Raw genomic sequence first — 24,576 nt, forward strand, 5'->3', positions numbered from 1 at the left:
GGGTAAAGAACCTGAATAGACATTTTCCCAAAGAAGACATACAAATGGCTGCCAGACACATGAAGATATGCTTAACACCCCCTATTATTGGGAAATCCAAATGAAAATCACAGTGAGATATCACCTCATACCTGTTAGAATAGCTATAATCAAAAAGACAAGAAATAACAGCTTTTGGCAAGGATGTGAAGAAAAGGGAGCCCCGTGCACTGCCTGTAGGAGTGAGAGTGGTGCAGTTACTATGAAAGAAGACAGTATGGAGGTCTCTTAAAAAATTAAAACTAGAACTGCTGAGGGATGCCTGGGTGGCTCAGTCAGTTAAGCATCTGCCTTCGGCTCAGCTCATGATCCCAGGGTCCTGGGATTGAGTCTGGCATTGGGCTCTCTGCTCAGTGGGGAGCCTGCTTTCCCTCTGCCTGCTGAGCCCCCTTCTTGTGCTCTCTCACAAATAAATAAAATCTTCACACCCCCCCCCCCCCCAAAATAGAACTACTTATGATCCAGCTCTTCTACTTCTGGATATTTATCTAAAGGGAAAGTACTATTTCAGAAAGATTTTTGTACCCCGCCCCCTGCCGTTAATTGCCTCATTGTTTACACTAGCCAAAACATGGAAATAACCTAAGTTGTCCGTTGATGGATGAACGGATAAAGAAAATATGTGTACACACACACACACACACACACGCACACACAAACGCACGCACAGAGGCATATTATTCGGCCTCTGAAATTTTACCGTTTTGACAGCATGGATGGACCTTGAGGACATTATGCTAAGTGAAATAAGTCAGAGAAAGACAAATACTGTATGTTATCATTTATATGTGGAATCTAAAGCAACCAAACAACAAAAAAAAATGAACTAATAGATACAGAGAACAGGTTGCTGGTTGCCAGAGATGGGATGGGGAGTGGCGGTGGTGCTGGGAGGTAGGCAAAATAGGATAAAATGGTCAAAAGGTACAAGTTTCTAGTAATAAGATAAATACGTCCTGGAAATGGAGTGTACAGCGTGGCGGCTATACTTAATAATACTGTGTTGTATATTTCACAGTTGCTAAGGGAGTAGATCTTAAAAGTTTTTATCACAAGGGAAAACCCAAAACATGTGTAGCTGTGTGTGGTAATAGATGCTAACTAAGCTTAAAATAATAATCATTTTGTGATATATATATACATATATATATAAATCATTGTCTTGTACATCTAAAACTCATACATTGTTGTATGTCAGTTATATCTCAATCAAAAATTTAAAAAATAAATTTAAAAAATGCATATGAAAAAAGGTTTGGTTAGTAGGAGTTCAGTAACTGTCTGGGGATATGATGATGTTCCTGCACAGGCAAGCAGATCCTGGGGTGGGGGTTGTGACAGGGCAAAAGGAAATCACGTAATATATCAAGATGGAAAGAAATCCAACACCCGATCTGTCTACTTCTGGCTGACTTCAGTTGTGCGTTTGGTCCTGCATCTCCCTCTCCCAGGGCGTTCAGGAGTATGGCTTGATGGTAAGGTGGGGCGGGGTGCTGAGAGCAGTGCGGTCTCATGTTGAATTTCACAGGTGAAATTCACGTCTGTAGGACGTGAGCACCACAGGCCACGTGGCCCGAGCAGATAGATGATCAGCCCCACTCCACAGACGAGTGCGGAAGTTGGTTCTGATTCAGTGCTGGGAACAGGCACAGTGAGGTCTGTTAGTCTCGTCGAGTCAGTAGGAGGACGCCAAAGAGCTATACCCAGCGCTTTCAAAGAGCTAGTCGTTCAGTAAGCCGCCGGGGTCGGCGCTTCATTTGCAGTTGGGAAAGTTCAAACAAACAGTTATCAGGAGCTTCTTAAATCAGCTGCACAAAAAGCTGCTCTTGCTCAGGGCAGCCTGCTCACCCCAGAAATACCGGTCTTAGTGTGCGCAAAGGGTGTCAAATGTTCCTGGTCATTCAAGATGTCCCTGCTGACCCTGTTCACCCAAGAAACAAATTCCAGCGGTGCCGATAAGCCCTTTTTCTGCCAGTAAGTGAAGAAGGGATAGATGTACTTATAAATTAGAAGTTACATCCTGTACCATTCATACATCGCTGGCTCTAGTAATCAGGAGTACAGATTGATTAGCAGGGAAAATGTAGACTATGAGTAGAATGAAAATTTAATAAAACAACAACAACAAAAAAACCCAGGTGTCACCTTCAGTAAGGTGAGAGTGGACATTTTACATTAAAAAAAAAACTTTTATATTAAATCCTTAAATCCTTTTTTCTTTTTGAGAATTGGTTTCTAAGCCTTTTCTCCATATACTGCTCCACAAACCGAAGATCTTGTTCATCTTCGTTTGAACCCACAGGGCTAGAGGGATAGATTGCACATCTCTGTATTAGGCTAAATGACTGTAACTAAGTGAAATGTTAGCTTCTTATCTCTGAAGTGAAGAGTTTGGACTATCTCTTTAAGATCTCCTTTGGTTGTTGGAATTTCTGTCAGTTCCATTGCTGTAGGTTGGTTTGAGGACTCTTCAAAGTAGCAGAAGAGTGCCTTCGAACATGCTGGATTCTGGAATACTAATGTGCGTGGTATTATGTGGTTTAAGAGAAACTAAGAGGAGAATCTGTATCATTGCCCAACCATCAGTATTACTGAGGTTACAGTTCAATGCTCAGAACTTTGTTACAGATAGTGCATTGTTTTTCTGTTAATACAAGAGGCTCAGCATGTTTCAGGTTAGAACTGATACCATAGTATTACTGTATCAGGGAATGAATTTGATCTTTTGTTGCATATTTAAAAATCTCATCCCCATTGGAGTTTTTTCTCTTTTTTAAAAGATTTTATTTATTTATTTGACAGATCACAAGTAGAGAGAGGTAGGCAGAGAGAGAGAGAGAGGAGGAAGCAGGCTCCCTGCTGAGCAGAGAGCCCGATGTGGAACTCGATCCCAGGACCCTGAGATCATGACCTGAGCTGAAGGCAGCGGCTTAACCCACTGAGCCACCCAGGCGCCCCCCCCATTGGAGTTTTGACAGATGAAGCTTTCCTGATGTGTAGAATTAGATTTTCCTTTTTCATTCATTAATCTGTTGGAGGCTGATTTATTTATTTATTTATTTATTTATTTATTTAAGATTTTAATTTATTTATTTGAGACACAGAGAGAGCAGGAGTGGGAAAGAGAGGAAGAAGCAGACTCTCCCCCTTGAGCAGAGAGCCCAATGTGGGGCTTGATCCCAGGACCCTGGGATCATGACCCGAGCTGGAGGCAGACAATTAACTGACTGAGCCACACAGGTGTCCCGATCCTTTTATCATTTTGTGAAAAGCAGTCATTTGTTATAGGCCATAGTTTGAGCCACGGAGTGGAGGTGATGTTGTCAAGTAGAGGTTGGCAAACTATGACCATATCACAGTCAGCTCACCACCTGCTTTTGAAAATGTTTTGTGAGAATAAAACCGCACTTAGTATACTATTACCTGTCTGTGCAATACAACGTAACAGTTCAATAGTTAATGACAAAGACTATACGGTGTGCAAAGCCCATTGTATTTACTTTTTAAATATTTACCTTCCCAGAAGAAGGTTGCTGACTCCTGTTCTGTAGGAGTGTTGTCCAGTAGGACTTTTCCTGCAGTGGTGGGAATATTCTTTCTATATACACAGTGTTCAAAACAATAGCCTCTTTCTGCATGACTGTCTTGCACTTGAATTGTTGCTGGGGTGAGACTGAAAAACTGAATTGTTGTTTTTATTTAATTTGAACTTAACATTTATGATTAAAAAGCCACATGTGGCTGGAGAAGACTATCTTGGACAGTGTATATCTCGAGATTGGGGGGTAGGGGACCTTGTGGGTTCAGGGTCACTAATTGTTTTTTATATTGAATTTGGTAGCATGGAAGCTTATGTAGTGTGATCCATTCTTGTGATGGTGGTCATGTATATCATCTGTATCTGTACGTATATAATATTTTAAAAGTTCACTATGATTTTAACTGTTTCATATATTCTCTTCTTCCTTTGCAGTGAGGAGGAGCTCCCGAATCACAACGCAGCTGTGGAACGCGTGAGTCCAGCTCTGCATGTTTTTATCATCACTGGTGAATTATGTTATCAGAGGATTAAAATTTCCACCTTGGTGACTTTGAGTGCCGTGTTATGTAAATGGTGCGGCCATTTAAATTTGACCCAGAGTGTATCACTAAGAAAGTAATTAACAGTGAATCAGTTTTAGGAGATGTTTTGGAATTTCTGATAGATACTTTAAAGAAAGGAAGGTAGCAGTTCTCAGAGACTTGTTTACTAGACAATCTCAGTCTAGGAGGGCTTCGAATGTAGAGCCTTTGAAGAGCGCAGGTGCTTGGGGACCCTCCTCCGTCTGTTAGGTCAGACTCTCTGGGCAGGAGCCCAGGTAGGTCATTTGCAGAAAGCTTCGCAAGTGATTCTCATGTGCTCTGTAGCTAGTAAAGCAGGATTCTAGACCCGCAGCTTTTTTTTAATAGAGCTATTCCATGAGCTTGTAACCCAATTTCCTATAAACAACAATAGAAGTTTGCTTTAGTCAAATAAGCCCATTAGCTTTTAAGGACTTTAAAAAATCTTATGTATAGTAAACTTGTCACATTTTTTTTTTTTTAACTCAGTATTGCCCCCCTGTGTTCATTGCACTTGACCAAGGAGCTTGTCCCATAGCTGTGTGTGCATAAGAACTAGGGATTGAGTATTTTAAGGTTGGTCGGAATCTCCCCTTCCCTTTCTCTCTCTTTCTTTCTTTCTTTTTTTTTTTTGTGTGTGCACTAAAAAATGAATTGCAGAATGAAAGGCAGGCTACTGATTGGGATTATCTTCGGTTTGCTTATATTTGATCAGGGAAAGAGGCTGAGTTTCAGATGATGGAGGTAAATAATTAGAATGAGAATTCGAAAAACAATTTAGAAAAATCTCTCTGAAGTCAGAAATTTCTGAAAATAAGAAAATGAAGCGTACCTTTAAGATGCAGACAGAATCGTCCTTTGAAATATATAAAGATCCTTACAGGTACTTCCTGCAGATGGATTCTCTTGTGTCTGCCTCGTCTTCTCCCCATATCAGAACCTTGGTGTTTTGGCAGATGAGTTTCTTACAGTAGGTACATTGAGTAGCAGCTGTGTATCGAGCAGTGGACCAGGTGCTGCCTAGAATACTGGGGTCAAATAAGAGGTAGTTTCTGCCGTGGAGCCACTCACTGTCATCCGATGACTAGAGGAAGGTCAAGTGAGACACTGGGTGGGAGATTCTTGGTGACCAGTAGCAGTCCCGTTTGAAATGGGAATCTGAGGATCTCTCCCCACTCTGTGACCGTTTTCTCTCTTGTCCGTGTCCTGACCGGTTATTCTTGAACCTCACTGATACGACCACTGTTACGTTATCCCTCACCAAGCTCATGGCTTCATTCCCTCTCTCCCCAGCTGAACTTCTGCTGTAGGGCCGTGTAATCACTCCATGTACCTTTACTCCCTCATCTCTACTGCTTCCTCCGGACTCAAGTCCAGCCCTGATTCCGGCCAACTTGCAGATTAGGAAAGCATGCTATTCCTAGTCAGGTTTTGCTCCATTTCAGCTACTAGAACATTCTCTTTCCTCCTCAAACTTCCAGTACTTCCTTTGTCCTCTCGGCTCATCTTCTTCTTGTGTCTTATAAGAAAATAGAAGCAATCAGAGAACTTACACAGAGTTCCACAGCCACACCTACCCACCTGTCTTCATCTGTGCTTAGAGGCTCTTGTCACTGTGAGTGATTACACTTGTTCACTGACATCACTTGAGCTGTTCTTCTCTCCATCTCCCGGGTTCTTCCTCTTTCTGCTTGATGTTCCCAGCAGAGTAAAATTTCTTATTTCTCCTGTAAACGACACCCCAGTACCAGTCTTCTCTTGTCCCATTTCCTCCTCAGAACTACCCAGATTCTCTGTTGGTCTTACAGCAAAACTCCATGAAAGAGGTGTCTATACCCTTTCTACTCCATTCATTCCTGCTTTTCCTTCTCGCATCCATTCCTATCAGATTTTTAACTCCCACCCTTAATTCCCTCGAATTACCAACGTACTGTGTCATCAAGTAGGCAGTTTTCAGTCTTCCTTTTGACCTACCAGCAGCTTTTGATGTGGTTGGCTACAATCTCATTCTTACACATTCTTTCTTCCCAGCCTTCAGACCCTCGGGCTCTCCGCTTGTTCGCAGTTTCCTCTGCTTGTTCCTTCTCATCTCCTAGATCTCTGTACTTTGAGGTACCCCAGGGCCCAGGCCTTGGAACTTCTCTTTTCTGTCTGTATTTTTTCCTTTTGGTCTCATCTCGTCTTTTGGTTTTAAATGCCAACCATATCTGTGGCTCCCTGAATCCCATGCTTGTATATCCTTGCATATACATTTAAATGTCTACACTTAAATGTCTGACTTAATCTGTGCACTTAGATGTCTAACAAATGTCCAAACAGGAGTCTGGTATTTTCTTTAAATCCATTCTGTTAACACACTTCCCTGTGTCAATAAATGGGAGCTCCGCTTCTCTGCTTGTTCAGTCTAAAACTTCTTAAGTTACCTTTGACTTTCTCTCTTTCATAGTCTGCGTTTCATCAACGCTGTGAGCGCTTCCGTCAAGATGTATTCAGAATGTGATGACTTAGCGTCACCACTTCTGCCGCCCTGTTCACTGTAACCTCTCTTCTGGAGTTTTCGGTCTTCCTGCTTCTGCTGCTGTCCCCTTTCTCCACCACGATCTTCCGTTCACCAACAGACAGCGTGAGCCTGTTAAAATACGTAAGATCATGACACTCACATTGGAACATTGTGTTGCCTCTCAGTCATATCTACAGTAAAACAGGAGGGCCTTAGAGTGGCCTTCAAAGCTCTTTATGACGTGCTCTTCGTTAAGGCTGTCATTTCCTCCTCACTGCCTTCTCTTCCTTACTGGCCTCCGTAGTGGTTCCAGAGCATGCCTGCCATATTGTTTCTTTGGCTGCTTCCTCTTCTGGGGCGCTTCCCTGCCTCACCGCCCAGCAGCTATGAGATACATTCCATTTCCTTTGCTATTTTCTCACATGTCACCTTCAGAATAAGACCCTCCTCCGTGACCATCATATCGAAAATTGGGAACTCCCTCCCCCCACACATGCTAATTATCCCTCTCTTTCCTATTTTTCTCTTTAGCACTTAACACTATTTCACATTTTAAATATGTTACTCACGTCTTTAATTTGTCTGTTTGCTCACTAAGATGTCATCTCTTTGGGGGGGAGGTATCTACTCTGTTCACTGCTGTACCCCCAGAACACAGAGCCCTGCATATAGTATATATATGCTTAGTAAGTGATGGCCGAATGCATAATTCAGTGAACATATCGGCTGCTTTTTAACACTAAATATGGTGACCTAAACACTTTTGAATATTACAGTGGCATTTATTTGAGAGATTAGGGAGAGTAGAATTAGAAGGTATCCTTTAACAAAATAATATCCTTATTTGGCAAAACGAAATCTGGCAACTCCGTGTAGACTTCTCCCTTCAGTGCCTCTGCTTCTCTTTCTTTTGCATAGTTTTCTGGTGCAGGAAGTTCAGAAGTCTGGGAACTGGTGATACAGATGATTCAAGAAGGGTGACAGTGAGGGAAAGAAGAAATAGAAGACAAAAACTAGCGGAGGATGCATGCCTGAGGGATGTTGTCTTTACATTTTTGTTTTTTAAGAGACTTGCCTGTAGAATAAAAGACCCACCCAGTACAATTATGCTTATAATTAATTGGTAGTTTGCTTTAAAGAGCATAATAGGAAGTCACTAAAAAAAAAACCCTATGCATACCCTAATAATTTAACATTAAGATGTAATTTTATATGCACTTGCCACTCTTTTACTGAGAAAGATGCAGGATGCCGAGGCTGCTCATTGAGATTCCATTTATGCCTTTTGTAGAAGTTTTGTCTCCTATTACATGACCTGCCTTGTATACTTTTGGTCTCTTTAGAGTGTAATGAGAACTTTAGACATATGCAAAGCAGTCTAAGACTGTAAACGTTTGAGTTTATCAGAATTTCCCCCAGTTTTTCTGGGTTAAGTTTAGTTCATTGTTTTTCAGTGACTGCCTAGCCCTAATAGCCAAGCCTACGGTTTCCAGGAGGCTAATAAAAAATTCTTTTTTTTTTTTTTTAAAGAGAAGATCCTTTTTTTAAAATTATTTTTTTATTTTTTTTTTAAGATTTTATTTAACAGATAGAGATCACAAGTAAGCAGAGAGGCAGGCAGAGAGGAGGAAGCAGGCTCCCTGCTAAGCAGAAAGCCCAATGTGGGGCCCGATCCCAGGACCCTGGGACCATGACCCGAGCCGAAGGCAGAGGCTCTAACCCACTGAGCCACCCAGGCGCCCCGGCTAATAAAAAATTCTGCATGTATTACTTCATTGAATAACATCAGTGGAGATAGTACCTTGCTGAATCCTACACGTGTTTATTAATCTTTACAAAGCATAGCCTTGAAGCATGCGCTTACTGCCACTTGGGAAGATTTGTACACTAAGGCCTGGTCAAGTCGTCATGGTTTTAGTTCCAGTTTCATCATGCATTATTTTGTCCAAGGCCGTTCTCCGTTTAAAATAGGGGTAGAAGTGGGCAGCCCCTCATAAGAGGATTCGTGTTGATGTTTGCAGAGTGCTTTGGAGTCCCCCAAACAGGCATTTAAACAAATAAACAATTACACTTATTATATTTACTCAGCAGAGAACAATATTAATAATGGATTATATTGTTTCTTTGAGCTTATTGATGTTTTTAATAAAGAGGAAAGGGTATGTAAGGCTATGAATTTTCATGAATTCAGCTATTCCTCTATGTAATGCAGTATTTTGCATAGCTTATGGAATATTGGAGCCTATTCATATCTTTAAAAACTGTATCTTAATTTTATGTGGTCTGAAATCTTACTCAAAATACGGGACCGGTAGACGTTTCAGTGTCGTTATTCTGTCACAACGGGACTCTCTTTCCAGTACTTCCTGTCCTCTCCTGACCTCTGCTGGTGAGGTCTAGGTGTCTGTGACTCCGGTCCACTGTCCCAGTCACTCATCCTAAGACTCAAACAGAGAGACAGGAAAGGATCTGAAGACTTGAACTTTGGTAATGTTCCAAGATTTCTTATTCTAAAAGAGAAGGCCATTTAATATCCACCCGTGTGTGGTGCATATGTGTACATGTGTATGTGTGTGGCCGTTATTCTCAGGGTTATTGATGTTGTCAGTGGTAGGAAAGACTACGCAGGGGATATGTTAGTACCACGTGGATGCAGCGGTTTCTACGCACTTACTGTTCAGTTGGTCCTGCCTAGGGTGAAAAATATAGTCTGAAATCACTGGAGATTGAGAAGCAGCAAGGGAGACATTGGTCGCAGTCAGTTTTAATCCTTTATACCTTTCTTGCCTGAGCAGGAGGGGCCAGTCCAATTCTGAGGGGCATCACTTAGGACAGTCGGGTGTCAGATTGCAAACTTCAAGTGGAAGTTTAGTCCTTTTCTGAAAGCAGCTCACGGGAGGAAAAGCGCACCACAATAGACCGTTTCCAGAGTCAGTGGGGGTGACAGAGAGGTAGCAAAGGGAGTAGAGGATAGACACAAAGACCTCGCCATTATTTTCCTCTTGATATATGTTGTTTTTACATTCTTGGGAGAATAGAATTTTCCTATACTAATGTGGCTTCTATCTGCTTTTAACAGTTGTAACGATGAACTCACCTAGTACCCAGATCTTAGTTTTTGAAAACCATTCCCCATTAAAAAGAACGACTATTTCTTTTCTTCTTTTTCTTTTTTTAAAACAAGACTTTCATTTATTTGAGCGTGAGAGAGTGTACCAGCTGGGCGAGGGGCAAAGGGAGAGGGAGAAGTAGACTCCCTGCTGAGCAAGGAGCCCAATGTGGGGCTCCGTCCCAGGCCCCGGGATCATTGAGCTGAAGGCGGACACTTAACTCACTGAACCACCCAGGCACACTGAACCACTATTTCTTAAAGAAGTGGCTCATCTAGGGTTAGCGTAGAAAAGTAAAAAGTAAAGTGAACCTGATTATTTTGTGCCACATAGGGCATGTCTAAAGGATCCGCTTCAATTAAAGGAGGAAATCTCCAACCAGGTAAGAGGAAGTCCTGCCAAATTTGAGACAATTTGAGCTTCTAAAAGAATAATGACGATAGTGAGTTTTAACACATTGAATGAAATAGTTCTTTTATACCATAGTGCTGTTTGAAAGGGAGGAGGAGCTAGAAGGGAAAGCTTTGAAATAGAAAAGTATCAGTTAATAATACAGAAGGAATCATTGGAAAAAAAAAAAAAACCCACATCATTTTGGCACCATCAGAATCAGAATCTATTCAGGCAGAGATTATCAGTGGATGATAAGACCACGGACTTGTTAAGGACCAGGATGTTCACAGTCCTTCAAAGTGTGCCACACAGATTACAGTTGACCGTTGACCATACAGCAGAGTGACCCCTCATGAAGTTGGAAGTCCACATACAACTTTAGACTCCCCCAGATCTGAACTACTTAGGCTGCTCTTGACCAGAAGCTTCATGGGTGACATGAACAGTCAATTAACTTAATCAATGTATTTAATTTATTAGTATATATTAATGTATTTTATATGCTCTATGTGTTAAATCCTGTATTCTTACAATAAAGTAAGCTAGAGACAAGAAAATGTTTTAAGAAGATCGTAAGGAAGAGAAAAATACATTTACAGTTCCCTGCTGTGGTCAGCATATAAGCAGACCCATGCAGTTCAGACCCGTGTTGTTCAAGGGGGAACTGTAGAAGTATATAGTGTGCGGTTCTTCTAACCTTCTGTAGGTTTAAAGTATTTCAAAATAAAAGTTAGGAGAAGTAAGATGTCTATAGTTGAAGTCAACAGAGTTATCTACTATCAATTTTGTACGGACTTCTAACATTAGTAGTTCTGCCTTTTGGCAGTACTTTGAAAAGTGTTGCCAATATGAAGGACTGATACCATTTTTACGATTATGCAACATAAGAGAGACTATTATAGTTCATTTCCGGTTATTTCTCTCGCGGTGATTGAATTGCTGTCATAAGTATTGATGATCTTTTTCCATCCATTCATCTTCTTTCTCCTCCGACCCCTCTACCACTGGGGTCACAGAACACTATTAATTGTTTCACAGTGCTGTTTACTTATGTTTTCTTACATAAATTATGTTTATATTTATTTGACTTTTAAAGTAAAAGTGCCACTATTTTAGGTGATGAAATTAAAATAAGAGTATATTATATGGTTCCTGTTCTCAAGGAGTTTATACTTGAATAATAATAATAACAACGATAAGATTTGGGTATTTAGGGCAACTAAAGCACAGCTGTAAGGTGTTAGAACAATAATCATAATAATTCTTATTTTATAGACAAGACAACTAGGATATAGAGAGATTAAGTAACTTGCCCCAAATGAAACAGATAGGAAGGGGCAGAATTAAGATTTGAATCCAGGCCAGCTGGGAACTTAGTCCGTGCCATGCTGAGGAACAGTTAATTCTGGTTGGAGGATGGAGGCATTTGAGAAAGGTTCCAGACTTTTGACATCTGACTGGGTCTTGAGAGGATACATTTTACCTAAATGATGGTGGGGAAGAGCATCACTGGCAGACAAATAGCCAACTTTGGTTAAAGAGGCATGACATGAGATCATGTGCTGAGAGTGACAGGGATTTCAGAGTGGCCAGGTCTTACAAGTAGCAAGAAGTAAAGCTGGAAGGCAAATGGGACCATGAAGGGCCGTCCATGTAGAAGTTTGAACTTCATTTGTAGATCGTGGGTAGCCATGGAAGGGTTTTTAACCGTGACACATTCTGAAAGTTTTGGTAGACGGGATTGAAGACTATCAGGGCTACGGGTAAGGAGCTAGTGCCTTCATCTAGGAGTTAGGATGCCGAACTGGGGTAGGGGGCGTGTTGAAAGCAAGAGCCGGGATTGGGACCAGCAGAGTGTGGTTTGGGGAGTGGGATGGAAGGGAAAGGATGATGAAAACCAAGAAAAACTAGAACGTTTGGTGGCCTTAGTAGGTAGTGATGCTGTTCCTTCATGTTTGGGAAGAGCAGGGTGACAGCAGCATGGTCAGGGAAGTAGTTTTGGATATGTTGAGATGGAGTGTCTGCTGAGCTTGTACGTCAAGATTCTCACTTGCTGTCTTATAGTCTAGTTTGTCTCGATGTTACTGAGTCCACGACAAGATGGGGTTCCTTACCCTGTTTTTCTAGAGCAATCCAGAAACCATTTGTTTGGTTACCATAGAGTAACCATTTGTTACTTGTGATTTTAGTTACTTCTTACTTCAGAATAAGTTCTGGAACAGTTAGTTGTAGCATGTTTGGTGATAAAGTATATTTTATCCTCGAGTTAGAGGTTCATGAGTGGGGTAGGGGGACAGACACTTGCATTCAAGTCAGGTGTGGTTGACTTGATGGCATTATGGAATTAACATTTAAACCTGATGGAACTGCTGATACATAATTTTTAAGTCCTGCAGCTGGGAGCTTTTCCAAGATGTGTCTTTTTTTTTTTTTTTCCCCTTCCCTGTAGGGGAAAGAAAAGCATACTTTATTAATGGTTTTTAAAATTGTGTGTGTGTATGTTTTGCCCTTGCATGTTAATGTATAGCATTTAACATTATGTATATGGTAGGAATTGGAATACAGAATATGTCTTTAAAAAAAAGAATAACTATTTTTTAAAGTGATTCATTGATAATTCATAGTCATAAAAATGAAAGATAGCAAGAGACCTGCTAGGTCTCAGCAGGGTTGTTCCTGGCAAGTGTCTGTTATTATACTCTTGGGTTGGCTTGAATTATTTGGTGTTTTCCTGTTGGAGGAGACTGTGCTTTGAAGTCAGGGGAGGAAGTACAGAAAAACAACAACAAAAAAATACTTAACTTAGATCAATCTTAACTTTTCACAGCTTGGCCTTCTCTAAAGTCACATTTAGCAGAAACATTAATTAGATTTCAGTGCCTCACCGAGCTTTACAGTTAAACATATTTCTGGAACCATCTGCAGCATTTTATCACTAATAATATAATGAAGAATATGCTTAGTCTTTTGAAATATGGGAATTATAGCAATATGTTTTGCTCACGAATGATCATCTTTTATTATGAAAAACCCATCACAATTTTTAGAAAGAGTTAAGTAATTAAAGAGTCTAAAAAATGTGCCTAAAAGTAAAATTCCCTAAAAATATTTTCATTTTTGGAAAATGAGGATTTTTTCCTAAAATCAGGATTTTCTTTGGGATTTTATGCTTCTTCTAAATCTAAAAATACTGTTGGTGGGCAAATGTCATCTGCCTGTGTGGGTCTGTGTTGAAGACCGTTGATAAGGAGCCATTGCTTTCATTGGAAACCTTAGTCTCGTGACCTGCGCAGAGGCCACGTGGGAACAGGAGACCTTGCTATGGTGGCTCAGAGGGCAGGTCCTGAAGCCAAACTGCCTGGCTGTGAACCGCTCTTCGTGCTTGAGTTTACTACATAGGGGACTCTGAAAGCCAATAAACCACCTTGTGCCTCTGTTTCCTTATTTGTAAAATAGAGACGATTGTACGTACTTCGTAGGGTTGTAACGCGCACACCATTTTGAGCCTAAAGTAGATCTTCAGACCTGTTTTCTGTGCTATCTAGTCTTTCATTTCCTTTGTTTTTGATTCATAGACCTATGTAGATTTACAGAGTCCTCCAGGAAAGAAAATGTGGGCATTGGAAATTAACAAAATAGCAGAATCTCAGCTCACTCATAAGAAACGATCCCATTGGTCTCATTTCATGAAAATGAAATAGTTCGACGCTGCTCTGTGCCTGGCACTGTTCCAGGGACTGGGGAAAACGCCCACTTGTCTGTCTTCATGGGGCACACAGGCCTTAGGGGAGAATGCAGGTGAGGTGTGCAGCAGATGTGGGCACCCTAACTCGGAAGCCTGGTAGGAGACAGTCCTACCACCTGGTCCCAGACAGGTCACCGCCAACTTCCTGGCTGAGGAGGGTGTTTTCCCCGGTCTGAAAGGATGGAGTACAAATGTGCCTTCTGAGCGTTCAGGCTTTCATAGGGACAGAGGAGCTGTATATGCCCAGACCTTTTTCTAAACTTACTAATTAAACAAGTCACTTTACCACCTTAAGAGTGAATAAGAGATTGGATAGCAGGTCCAAATAATTAGGAAGAAAACATTCCTTCTCCTGGAAGCCAAAGAAGGGAGGAAGAAGCATCTTCTGTACCACCTTCCCCGTTCCCCAGCTTTGCCCCAGTGCCAGTCTGGTGCGCCATCCAAGACCCCTGCCTGCACTTCCAGCCCCATCTTCTGATGCTTCCTTTTTTAGCCCTTTAGAACTACTGTAGGCCGCCCACGGTGCCATACTGTCTCAGAACATTGATCCATGCTTCATGGAATATTCAGTCCCGCGTTGCACGTGATAAAAATTCTAATAATCTTTCAGCAAACCACAGTTCTTCATCCAGGGCTTATCTTCTGTAACATCCCTCGCTGGATTTGACTTCTGGCATTGTGACCTTGTGGTCACCTTTCCTGACTGTCACAGTACCATCGATGTCCATGACCGTTGCCCTGAACTTTATTCGGGGCAGCAGCTCTTACTTACTTTGGATAAATTTTTCACAACATTTTGCTAGGTGGATATCACTTGCTCCCCAAAACGAGCACCCAGCTCTCCTTTAAAGAATCATCTCCGTCACTGTAAACGTTAAGATGGTAGAATTCAGGAAAATGTCAGAGAATGGAATTTTAAGTTGTTTTTTCTGTTGTTGCTGCATAAAAAATATTGCACAATATTTTAGAACTTCCTTTTGGTTTAATTTTGTAGAATACATGGGGGTTTCAGTGATTAGTTTAAAAGCATTAGAAAATTTAAACAATTCCTTTCTCTTTACCTGTCCCATTGGAGCATCTCCCATATATTTTACTTTGGTTGTGGAATACTATTGCTACAACTATAATCACTTATCCGTCTTTTTAAAGTTAGTGTATTTGCAATCTAAGTGCTTAACTGTTTCGGTAGGTTTTTTTTAAGCAGCATTTTCTTTGACCTTTTTTTGTACTTTGTAAGTATGAAGCCTCAAACAGTAACAATGAATCTCAATTTTATTTTAGCAAAAGCAACTGGAAATTGAAAGAACTACTAAGTGGTTGAAAATGCTAAAAGGATGGGAAAAATACAAGAACACCGAAAAGGTAATTAAAATAATGTTACTTCTCTCTGAAACTGCGCAAATTCAATGTAGATTGTCCCAATAAAAGTTTCTTTTAAATTATATAAGTATTAGTGTTCATATTCCTTCTAAAACGTTCAGTAGAATTTAATTTAGTGGGATGCCTCAAATTAGGAGTCGTTACGTTATAACAGAATATCCAGGTCAGATCGGTTTCAGCACTTTAGAGGATGTCCCGGGTAGTCCGGAGGTGGATGGTTTCAGGAATGATTCGCTTCAGACGCTCCATCGTGTTGCCTGTGACGTAGCGTCGCTCCCTCTCTCTTCTCTGCCTTCTCCAGTGCCAGCTTTACCTTGAGGTTGGCTTCCCCCTGGGATCAGAATCCTTGCAGCAGTTCCAGGCTTCATACCCACAGGTCACACTGCTCAGGAAGAAGGCTGGCCTCCTGAATCTTTTTGCCCTGCAGAGTTGGTGCTGAGTTTTAAACCAGTTAAAACGTAACACACACATCTGTTACTGTCACTGCCACTCATCACAAAACTCTTTAAATATTGGGAAGCTGTGGAGTTCTTGGTGGCAGAAGTTTTTCTTAAAAGAGGAGAGGTCTCTAGTTCAATAAAGTTGGGAATACCAGAGCTAACCCAAGTGAAGCAAAGTCAAGTCCTTTACGACAGGACTCCTCAGAGTCTTTACTATTGTAACACGTGGCAGGGAGAACACACCTTCAAGACAGACCTTAAACTGAGTGGAACTTATTCAACCATGGAAATCTTTTTGTCAGAGGGCATCTCACAGGACTAGTGCCCCTTTTCTTTTTGAGCATTCCAAAATACCCTTACTTAACGTCTGTTAGACTCTTTTATTATTTTATTTTCATCAGGAGTAAGCTCGTTTTGAGGTTGTTGGTTTTATTAAATGTGTTTGAGCATTAGGTTGGAACTCAAGATGTTTTTTTGAGAGGAATCCGTTCAAAGTAGAATGTTAGTTACAACATCTGTGCTCTTGTTCATTATCATGCTGTCTCCCAGAGTGGCCTAAAGTTGGCGCCTACTTTACTCCTTGTCTGTGGGAAGATTGCTCAACTGGTAATTACAGGGTAAATGTTGATGTGCGGCACCTCCACTTTCATTTCAACATTTGGTCTAGGAAGAGATTTGTAGAATTATATGGCTTTATGTTCTTCTCGAGCATACATATATCTGTGAAAGTATGTAAGCCGGTATAAAAATGAGCAATTCTACCATTATTCTGACAACAGTTCTGGCTAATGTAGTTCCCAGTAAGAGAGATTTTTAACAGAACAGTTTCCTTGATGTATAATTTTAAAGCACTTTCTCACAACTATAATGCTGGAATTATTTGATAATATATGGTCCAGTTTGGTGAGCAACAGGATGTACCTTCTAAAAGAATTGCTGCCTTCAATTCATACCTCGTTTTAAATTGCACTGAGGAAAAAAAAAAAGCAGCGTGTGTGTTTTTCTTCTCTTCCAAGAGGAGGTGGAAGTTTTCTGTCCAGAGATTCCTTACTTATATAATGGTAATACAAAGAAATTTCTAAAAGTGTCTTGAAATTAAAATATAGCTGTGATAAAGAATATTTGGATCTTTAGAATCTAAACTTTAATGAAAGACAGTTTCCATTAAGGTTGTTTGTGTTGCCTGTGTCTCACAGTTCTCACGGCCCCTGGTTCAGTAGTACTGGGTTTAAAAAATACAGTCTATTAAATGAAGTCATCTCTGTTAAGTGGAGACATTATGATTTAATTAGTCGTGGTATAATTGTGTCTAAGCTATGTCACAGCAGAGTACCTATGACAGATAAAGTTTGTTCCCATTTTTTAAGTCAAGTAATTGGAGGGACCTTATGTTAGTTTGCATTTTATTTTACTGATGGGAGGATGGAGGCACCAAATTCATAAATAAATTTCTTAAGGTCACACAGATTGTTAGTCGCAGCAGGAGGTCCCATGTCCACACTCGAAGGCTCGTTTACTGTACCATCTTTCATGTTTGCTTTCCCTTTGGTGTTTGTCAATAAAAAGTCAGAAGGAAATAGAATGTGCTTATAAGAGCCAATAGGGCCTTGTATATGGTTTAAAACTTTTTTCACATCTGGCCTTGAGAGGGGCTCGTGCCTATCTGGAGGCTGAGGTGGAGGCGCTAATGGAACAGGGATGTGCAAAGGAAACGGAGAGGCGGTAGAGATCAGCCGCTCAGCACGAACTCTTGTTTCCTGGTGATACACTTGGGGTGTTGCGTGTCCCCCAGATGGAACCCTTCTGGGTTGGCTACAAAGTTGGCTCGCGGGCCAACATGTGATGTGGACTGGCACATTCATCACTACTGTGAAATCACTAAGGTTAGAAAGAGTTATTGGAAATGTTAGGTCAGTCAGTGGAATTTTTTTTAGTTGATGGATGCTTAAATATATCTGTGTGACTGGAATAAATTACTTGTTTCTGTTGGCAAGGGAACAGAGATACTAAAAGCAAAAGGTAGATTCCAGGGAACCTTAATTTATTTTTTCTTGAAGATTTTATATATCATATCCCTAAAAAAAAAAATTCTAACAGGATTTTAAAGGTATTATTTTTTAACTTAGAATATTAAAATGCTGTTTAAATTCAACATACGGAAATTCTGTATCATGGTTGTTAAAACTGCTGTCTGGGGGCGCTGGGTGGCAAAGTCGGTAAAGAGCCCAACTCTTGGTTTCAGGTGAGGTTGTGAAACCGAGTCCTGTGTCAGGCTTTGTGAGCAGCATGGGGGGGTCTCCTGGAGATTCTCTCTCTCCCTCTCCCACTCATGCTCTCTCCCTCTCTCTCACATATAAGTAAATAAATCTTGAAAACAAAACCAGACCATAAGAGACTCTTTTTTTTTTTTTTTAAAGATTTTATTCACCCACTTGACAGACAGAGATCACAAGTAGGCAGAGAGGCAGGCAGAGAGAGAGGAGGAAGCAGGCTCCCCGCGGAGCAGACAGCCCCATGCGGGGCTGGATCCCAGGACCCTGGGATCATGACTTGAGCCAAAGGCAGAGGCTTTAACCCACTGAGCCACCCAGGCGCCCCCCATAAGAGACTCTTAATCTCAGGAAACAAACCTAGGGTTGCTGGGGGTTGGAGGTGTAGGGAGAGGGTGGTTGGGTTATGGACATTGGGGAGGGTGTGTACTGTGGTGAGTGCTGTGAATTGTGTAAGCCTGATGATTCACAGACCTGCACCCCTGGGGCAAATAATACATTCTATGTTAATTAAAAAAAGAAAAAAGACAAAAAACAAACAAAACAACAGAACCAGAAACTGTGGTCCCTGAAGTCAGACCAACTGAATTTCAGTTCTTCTATAGTTTGTTAGTTGTATGATTTGCTGTTACTGTTCCGCATCTTCATTTTCTCACCCGTAACATGGGGACGCTAACAACAGCATGTTCCTCTTCACGGATGCGATGGTACAGGCTCCCTGCTCCCCTGCTGCTCCCACTGCTTGTGCGCCCTCGCTCTCTCTGGCAAATAAACAAAGAAAATAGTAAAAAAAGAAAACACGATAGTATGACAAGGAATAAATTGATATAGAAACATATATGCAGGCTCCTAATAAATAATCACAAAGTGTTAGCGTAACACTTATTATTAAAGTCATTTTTACTGGATTCATTATTTTCCTCCCCCTCATCTCTGCATTGCCCCTTCCTGCCAGATCCCTGTGGGTCCTTCAGTATTGATCCTCGCCGACTCGGTCACGTAGAATTCCTCCCTCCCTTCCTCAGATACAGTATTCCTCATACAGCCTCCAGGGGAGAGCCGCTGTGTTGGTCTGATGAGAAGTAACCACCGCGTTCACTGCCCTCGCCCCAACAGCTCTATTCCTCAACTTTTCCCGGTTTTCCCCTCCAGTCTCTTGTGTCCTGGAACGGAAGGGCTAACAGCTCGTGCACATTTAGGCAGTGCAGGGCCTACTCTTATCCTTTTCCCACTCTGGCCCCCTCTGGGGAGTCTGTCTCTGTCCCGACTTCTCCCATCAGAGGGTGACGCCCAGCTCTGTAGCAGGGAGTATTTTATAATAAAGGGCTATCAGTTTATGGTATCAGTTTATCTGCCTACTCACCAATTTCCCCCCCCTACTGTGAGCTCCACAGAATTTCTTCATGTTCTAGCCAGAGCACCTACCTAGTAAGTGTTGGCCACAAAGCAGGCAGTCATTACCAAGCTCCTTTTTAGAATGAATGAGCGATGTTCATTTATGAGTTGGGATAAACACCTATCACCTGCTGCTGCTGAAGTCTACTTAATTTAAAGCTGTGATCTCTTAAGAGGCTGTGGGATTTGGCAGAAGTGCCCTGAAATAGGACTAAGAGGAGAAATTCTTTGACCGAGGCGAGCCACTTCTCAGTGCCATGGTCTCCCAGCATTGAAAGTACTCGCTTTGCCTACACTACAGGCTGTCATAGAAAAGATGAGGTATTACTTTGTCAGTTGAAGGATTCTTGGCAAATGTAAACTGGACACTATTCTGGAGAAGAAGCAAATTTTATTTGTGTATGTCACACTTGATATAATTCCTACTTTGTTTTACAAAATTTCCCAAAATTTCTATGATGGTTGAAAATTATGTTTCTATAATATCTTTCTGTCCTGTAAGAGTTGTATTTGAAAAACAGTAGGTATAATTTATTATTTTTTTCATAATTTAAAATTCTTATTTTAAGGTCTCATAATTTAATCCTTGTTCTGGTATATGTGACTTTGTATGCATGATTTTATTTCACTGCCTCCTACAGCTGAATTCCAGATACATCCCTTTTTATATTCTTTTTTTTTTTTTTTAATTGAAGTAGAGTTGACGCACAGTGTTACATGAATTTCAGGTGTGCAGCATAATGATTTGACAACTCTGTGTTATGCTTACCTTTTAAATACAGTTTCATTGTCATTATTTTAATGCTTTCTGCTCTTGGATTCCCTTAGTATTTTCTGATCTGTGTATTTTAGTAAGTTGACTTGAGCAGAACAGTGGGTACTAGCTACATGCAAAATGGTCTTGGAAAGATGGTCTTTGTTTTTTATAAAATATAAAATGTATTTTATAAAATACAAAAATACCTTTTGCTAAAAGATGGTGATATCTTGTGTGTGCCTTGGACACATTACTTAACTTTTTTGTGATATACTTTCACCATCTGTAAAATTGGGATAATAAAATATGGAATTGTTGATGTGATTAAATAAGAGAAACATCTATATATAGTTTAAAATAGTTTCCTACATATAGTAAATGACCAGTAAAAGTTGTGCCTCATTTTTCTAGCCCTGGAGTAGCACTGGAACCATTAATTTTTGCTTTCTACCAGAAATTTCTCTGTATTTATTTATTTATTTATTTATTTATTTTAAGATTTTGTGTATTTATTCAACAGAGAACACAAAAAGTAGGGGGAGTGGCAAGCAGAGGGATAGGTGCCTTGCTGAGCAGGGAGCCCAGTGTGGGACTTGATCCCTCGGATCATGACCTGAGCTGAAGGCAGCCTGAGCCACCCAAGTTCCCCTATTATTTCTTATTAATATAATCATAATTTAATTTTTTTTAATTTACATACTTTAGGATGAAAAATAGACGTACATAGTTGGTGAATACAGAATTGGTTTAAAAGCAATAAAATAATGTCTGAAGTCTTTTCAAGTAATACAGTGTGAGAAAGACATGTCAGAACTCTTGTTTTACTCATTGAAAATATCAGCCTGATGGAGATTCACGTCCATCAAAGTTATTCTGCTCACCATCATCATATTCTACTTGGTTATTAAACTTTCACTTTTCTCTTTTGTAGTAGTTTCCACACCTTCTGATACTCACATTGGATGCTTAGAGTAGAGCATCTTTACTTTAGAAGTTCAGGAGATACATTGAAAATACTTCGGAGATAAATTGAAAATAGTTCTAGTATAATGGTAAATGTTACGACTTTGGAATGAATGTAGATGACAGACTTTCTTTAGGAGCATAATTCTTAAATTCATTTTTTTTTTTTTAAATGACACTCAGTTTGCAATTAAAGGTGGTGGCTGTTTTCCTATGTGGGAAATGTTGCACGTAGCAGAGTCTGGTTTACACAGAACTTTGCTGTATATATTCTTCCAGTCAGAGCTACTGCACGAGTTAAAAAAACTTCCAGGATTCTAATCAGTATCTTCTGAAATTTCAAATTTGAGGCATAGTGTGTTTATACCAAAAGAACAAAGCCAGAACTCCATACGGAATTACCTAATTCAAGGCCATTCATATGGAATTACCTAATTCAAGAGTTGTTCTATGTTGCTACTCATTCTAAGTCATAGCATCAGTTTATAAAACTACACCATGACTTAGGTTCTGAAGCTTTAAATTAAAAAAAAATTTTAAAGTGAGGTAGTATAGGGTAGTAGTAGTTGAAACTGCTTCTTAACTCATAACTTGTCAGCATTTCAATTACTAAAACTTACATCCTGTTTGCTTAGCCATTCTATTCAGATATATTATTTTGATCATGAAGGTAATTATGTACCTATTCTTACTTCAGTCCCCAAGGTTTCTGCCATAATTTGTTTAGTCATTTCTTTGTTTAGACATGTTCTTTTAAATTTCAAAGTTTTATTATGCACAACTTTGTAATAACCATAATAGATTTGTATGTTATTTGAATATATAGCTTTGAGGAGAAAGGATACATTATAGGAAGATGGAGAAGCAGATGGAGTCTTAGGATTCATAGAGTGACCGGCGTACAAGGATCGGAAGAGTTGACAAAACTGATGATTTATTCCTTGTACCATTCAAAAGTGATGGCAGGTTATTCCTGGAGAACTGCCAAAATCAAAGAGGAGAGGGAGACGGGAGTATGGGGTAGAGGTGTGTGTGTGGGGGGGAGGGACAGGGAGTTGGGGAGTGGGGAGAGAACTAAAGATTGTGGGGGGACCTTAGCCGAGTCGTGAGCACAGGGTATGTTATGTTGATAGGCTCTGGAAAGCCCCAGAGAGACGATGCCGCAGGAAAGGATATTAGGGCTACACTATTCTCTACACTCCCATGAAAACAGTTTGGGGACAAGGAAATCTGTTTGCTATTTGAAGCCTTCTAGATGTGTGGGGGAAAAGGAAGAAAGTATGTAACTAGTTAATTATATCAACAGGGAGTGTGTAAGTCAGATGTTCACACCTTAAAAAAGAACACTGATCGTGCTGTGTGAGGAGCACCTTTGTAACCGTATGAAAATCCTCATGTACTCGGTGTACTTAACGTTTTCCTTGTGTGCTCTGCCGGCCTGTGTGTATGCCTCCCAGCCAGGATCTGAAAAGTAGGGTTGGTGGGATCCAAGTGTCCCGTGTCAAAATGTATCAGTTATCATGGGTGCTTTGAAAATAAAGGACGAACAGGTATTAATTAGTTGATTTGAGGGCTCAGTCTAAGATTTTTGTCATTTATAACCTTCAATTTATTTATTTCAACAAGTTTCATAGGAGAATTTACAAAGGAATCCCACTCCAGCTCAGAGGTGAAGTCTGGGCTCTGCTTCTGGAGATCCCTAAAATGAAAGAAGAAACAAGAGACCTCTATAGTGTGAGTATTTAAAGCTAACTTGTTATTTTGAAATTGAAAAGTGAAACCCCTTTCTTTTCACTTTCAAGGTGATATAAGATATTCGTATCATTTGAAGTTATAGTGAAATGATATTACATTGAGTTGTAGAAGCCTGTTATTTTCTTGATTGTTTGGTTTAGTGCCATGTAATTCCTGACTTGTGAACAAATACTTCAGGGAAAATGATACTTTCTGTATCAGTCAGTAAGTGTCCAGTGCTTTTCAAATACTTGAAATGACCAGTGTTGGGACATATTCATGAGGAAAATGGACTAACACCTGAGCGTAGCTGCGTGTGTGACATGTAATGTTTTGTTTTGTTTTAAGATTTTCCTTATTTATTTGACAGAGAGATCACAAGTAGGCAGAGGGGTGGGGAGAAGCAAGCTCCCTGCCAAGCAGAGAGCCCGATGTGGGGCTCGATCCCAGGACCCTGGGATCATGACCTGAGCCAAAGGCAGATGCGTAACCTACTGAGCCACCCAGGTGCCCCCCATGTAGTATTAATAAAGAGATCTACAGTGTTGCTTCTAGACTTTGTGGGAGAAGTCTAGAAGCAGTTTGTCCAACAGCTGCCTATATGTGGTTGACTGTTTGCTTCTGGGTGTGAGAAAAGAATTTTTCTCCAAGACTAGTAGGTATCTCTAGGTTTTGTTGTTTGTTAATCGAAGGTCAGACTTTTAACTCAACGATCAGTAATGCTTTCCTTAACTGAGGTAACACATTTCGTTGACCCTCTGTCATCTCAGGTACACTCCTTTCTAAGTTTGAAGTTTATAGTAACCTTTGAAAATCTGAAAATCTGAAAAATCTTTTTGAAATATGTCCCTCAGAAAGTGAATATAAATAGAATAAAATGGATGGAAGAAAAATTGCTTATAAACTCAAAAACAATTATAAAAGGAACTTTGGAATACTCTTGATATTTTCTTTCCTTTTGCATGAAATGTGTATGTGTAAGATTTAATCAAGATGAAAGATGATAAATACTGGCTAATTTAAAGGGTCACTTATTTTGTGTGTCTAAAAGGTTTTTTAAATTAGCTGTTTGGGCCCTACACAGACTATGAGTTTATGTGTTAGAGTTTTAGAGTTTCAAGTTATTTTAGTCTGTTGATTAGGTACTTGCTTTTAGTATCATAGTCTTAAAGCCAGTATTGAAAATGGTTTCTGAGAGAACATATAAAATCTAACCCCAGGGTGCCTGGGTGGCTCAGTTGTTAAATGCCTGCCTTCGACTCAGGTCCTGATCCCAGAGTACTGGGATCGAGCCCTGCATCCAGCTCCCTGCTCAGCAGAAGCCTGCTTCTCCCTCTCCCACTCCCCCTGCTTGTGTTCCCTCTCTCGCTGTGTCTCTCTCTGTCAAATAAATAAATAAAATCTCTTAAAAAAAAAAATCTAACCCTAGCACCTAGCACAGTGTGTCGTAAATGGTAGGTGCTCATTAAATTCTTGTTCAATTAATGAGAGAAGACAGTTACTCTTCTTCTGCATGCTGTTTTTGTTTCCTAGTGCCACAAACTGAGTGGCTCCCAACAGCAGCACCGTCTTCTCTCGCATGTCTGGAGGCTGGAAGTCAGACACCAGGGTGTCAGCAGGTCCCTAGATTGTCTCAAGGCTGGGGGAGAGTCCTTCCTCACCTCTTCCTAAATTCTGGCGTTGCTGGCACCACTCCTGGGCTCTCCGCTGCCTCAGTCCGCTCTCTGCCTCCCTCCGTGTGTGTGTCTG

General features: G+C 40.5%; 1 protein-coding gene across 4 annotated transcripts in view; it reads left to right on the forward strand.

Annotated features, from left to right (window-relative positions):
• USP6NL (USP6 N-terminal like) overlaps positions 1-24,576 on the forward strand; it is a 148,420-nt gene that overhangs the window by 85,310 nt on the left and 38,534 nt on the right. For all 4 annotated transcript variants that reach the window (XM_032349777.1, XM_032349776.1, XM_032349774.1 and 1 more), the window contains exons 4-6: positions 4,013-4,052; positions 15,170-15,250; positions 22,720-22,827. In XM_032349777.1, the coding sequence (XP_032205668.1) occupies positions 4,013-4,052; positions 15,170-15,250; positions 22,720-22,827 (229 nt within the window). The remainder of the gene's footprint in view (positions 1-4,012; positions 4,053-15,169; positions 15,251-22,719; positions 22,828-24,576) is intronic.

The sequence above is a fragment of the Mustela erminea genome, chromosome 6, assembly GCF_009829155.1.
Source record: "Mustela erminea isolate mMusErm1 chromosome 6, mMusErm1.Pri, whole genome shotgun sequence".
Taxonomy (NCBI): Eukaryota; Metazoa; Chordata; class Mammalia; order Carnivora; family Mustelidae; genus Mustela; species Mustela erminea.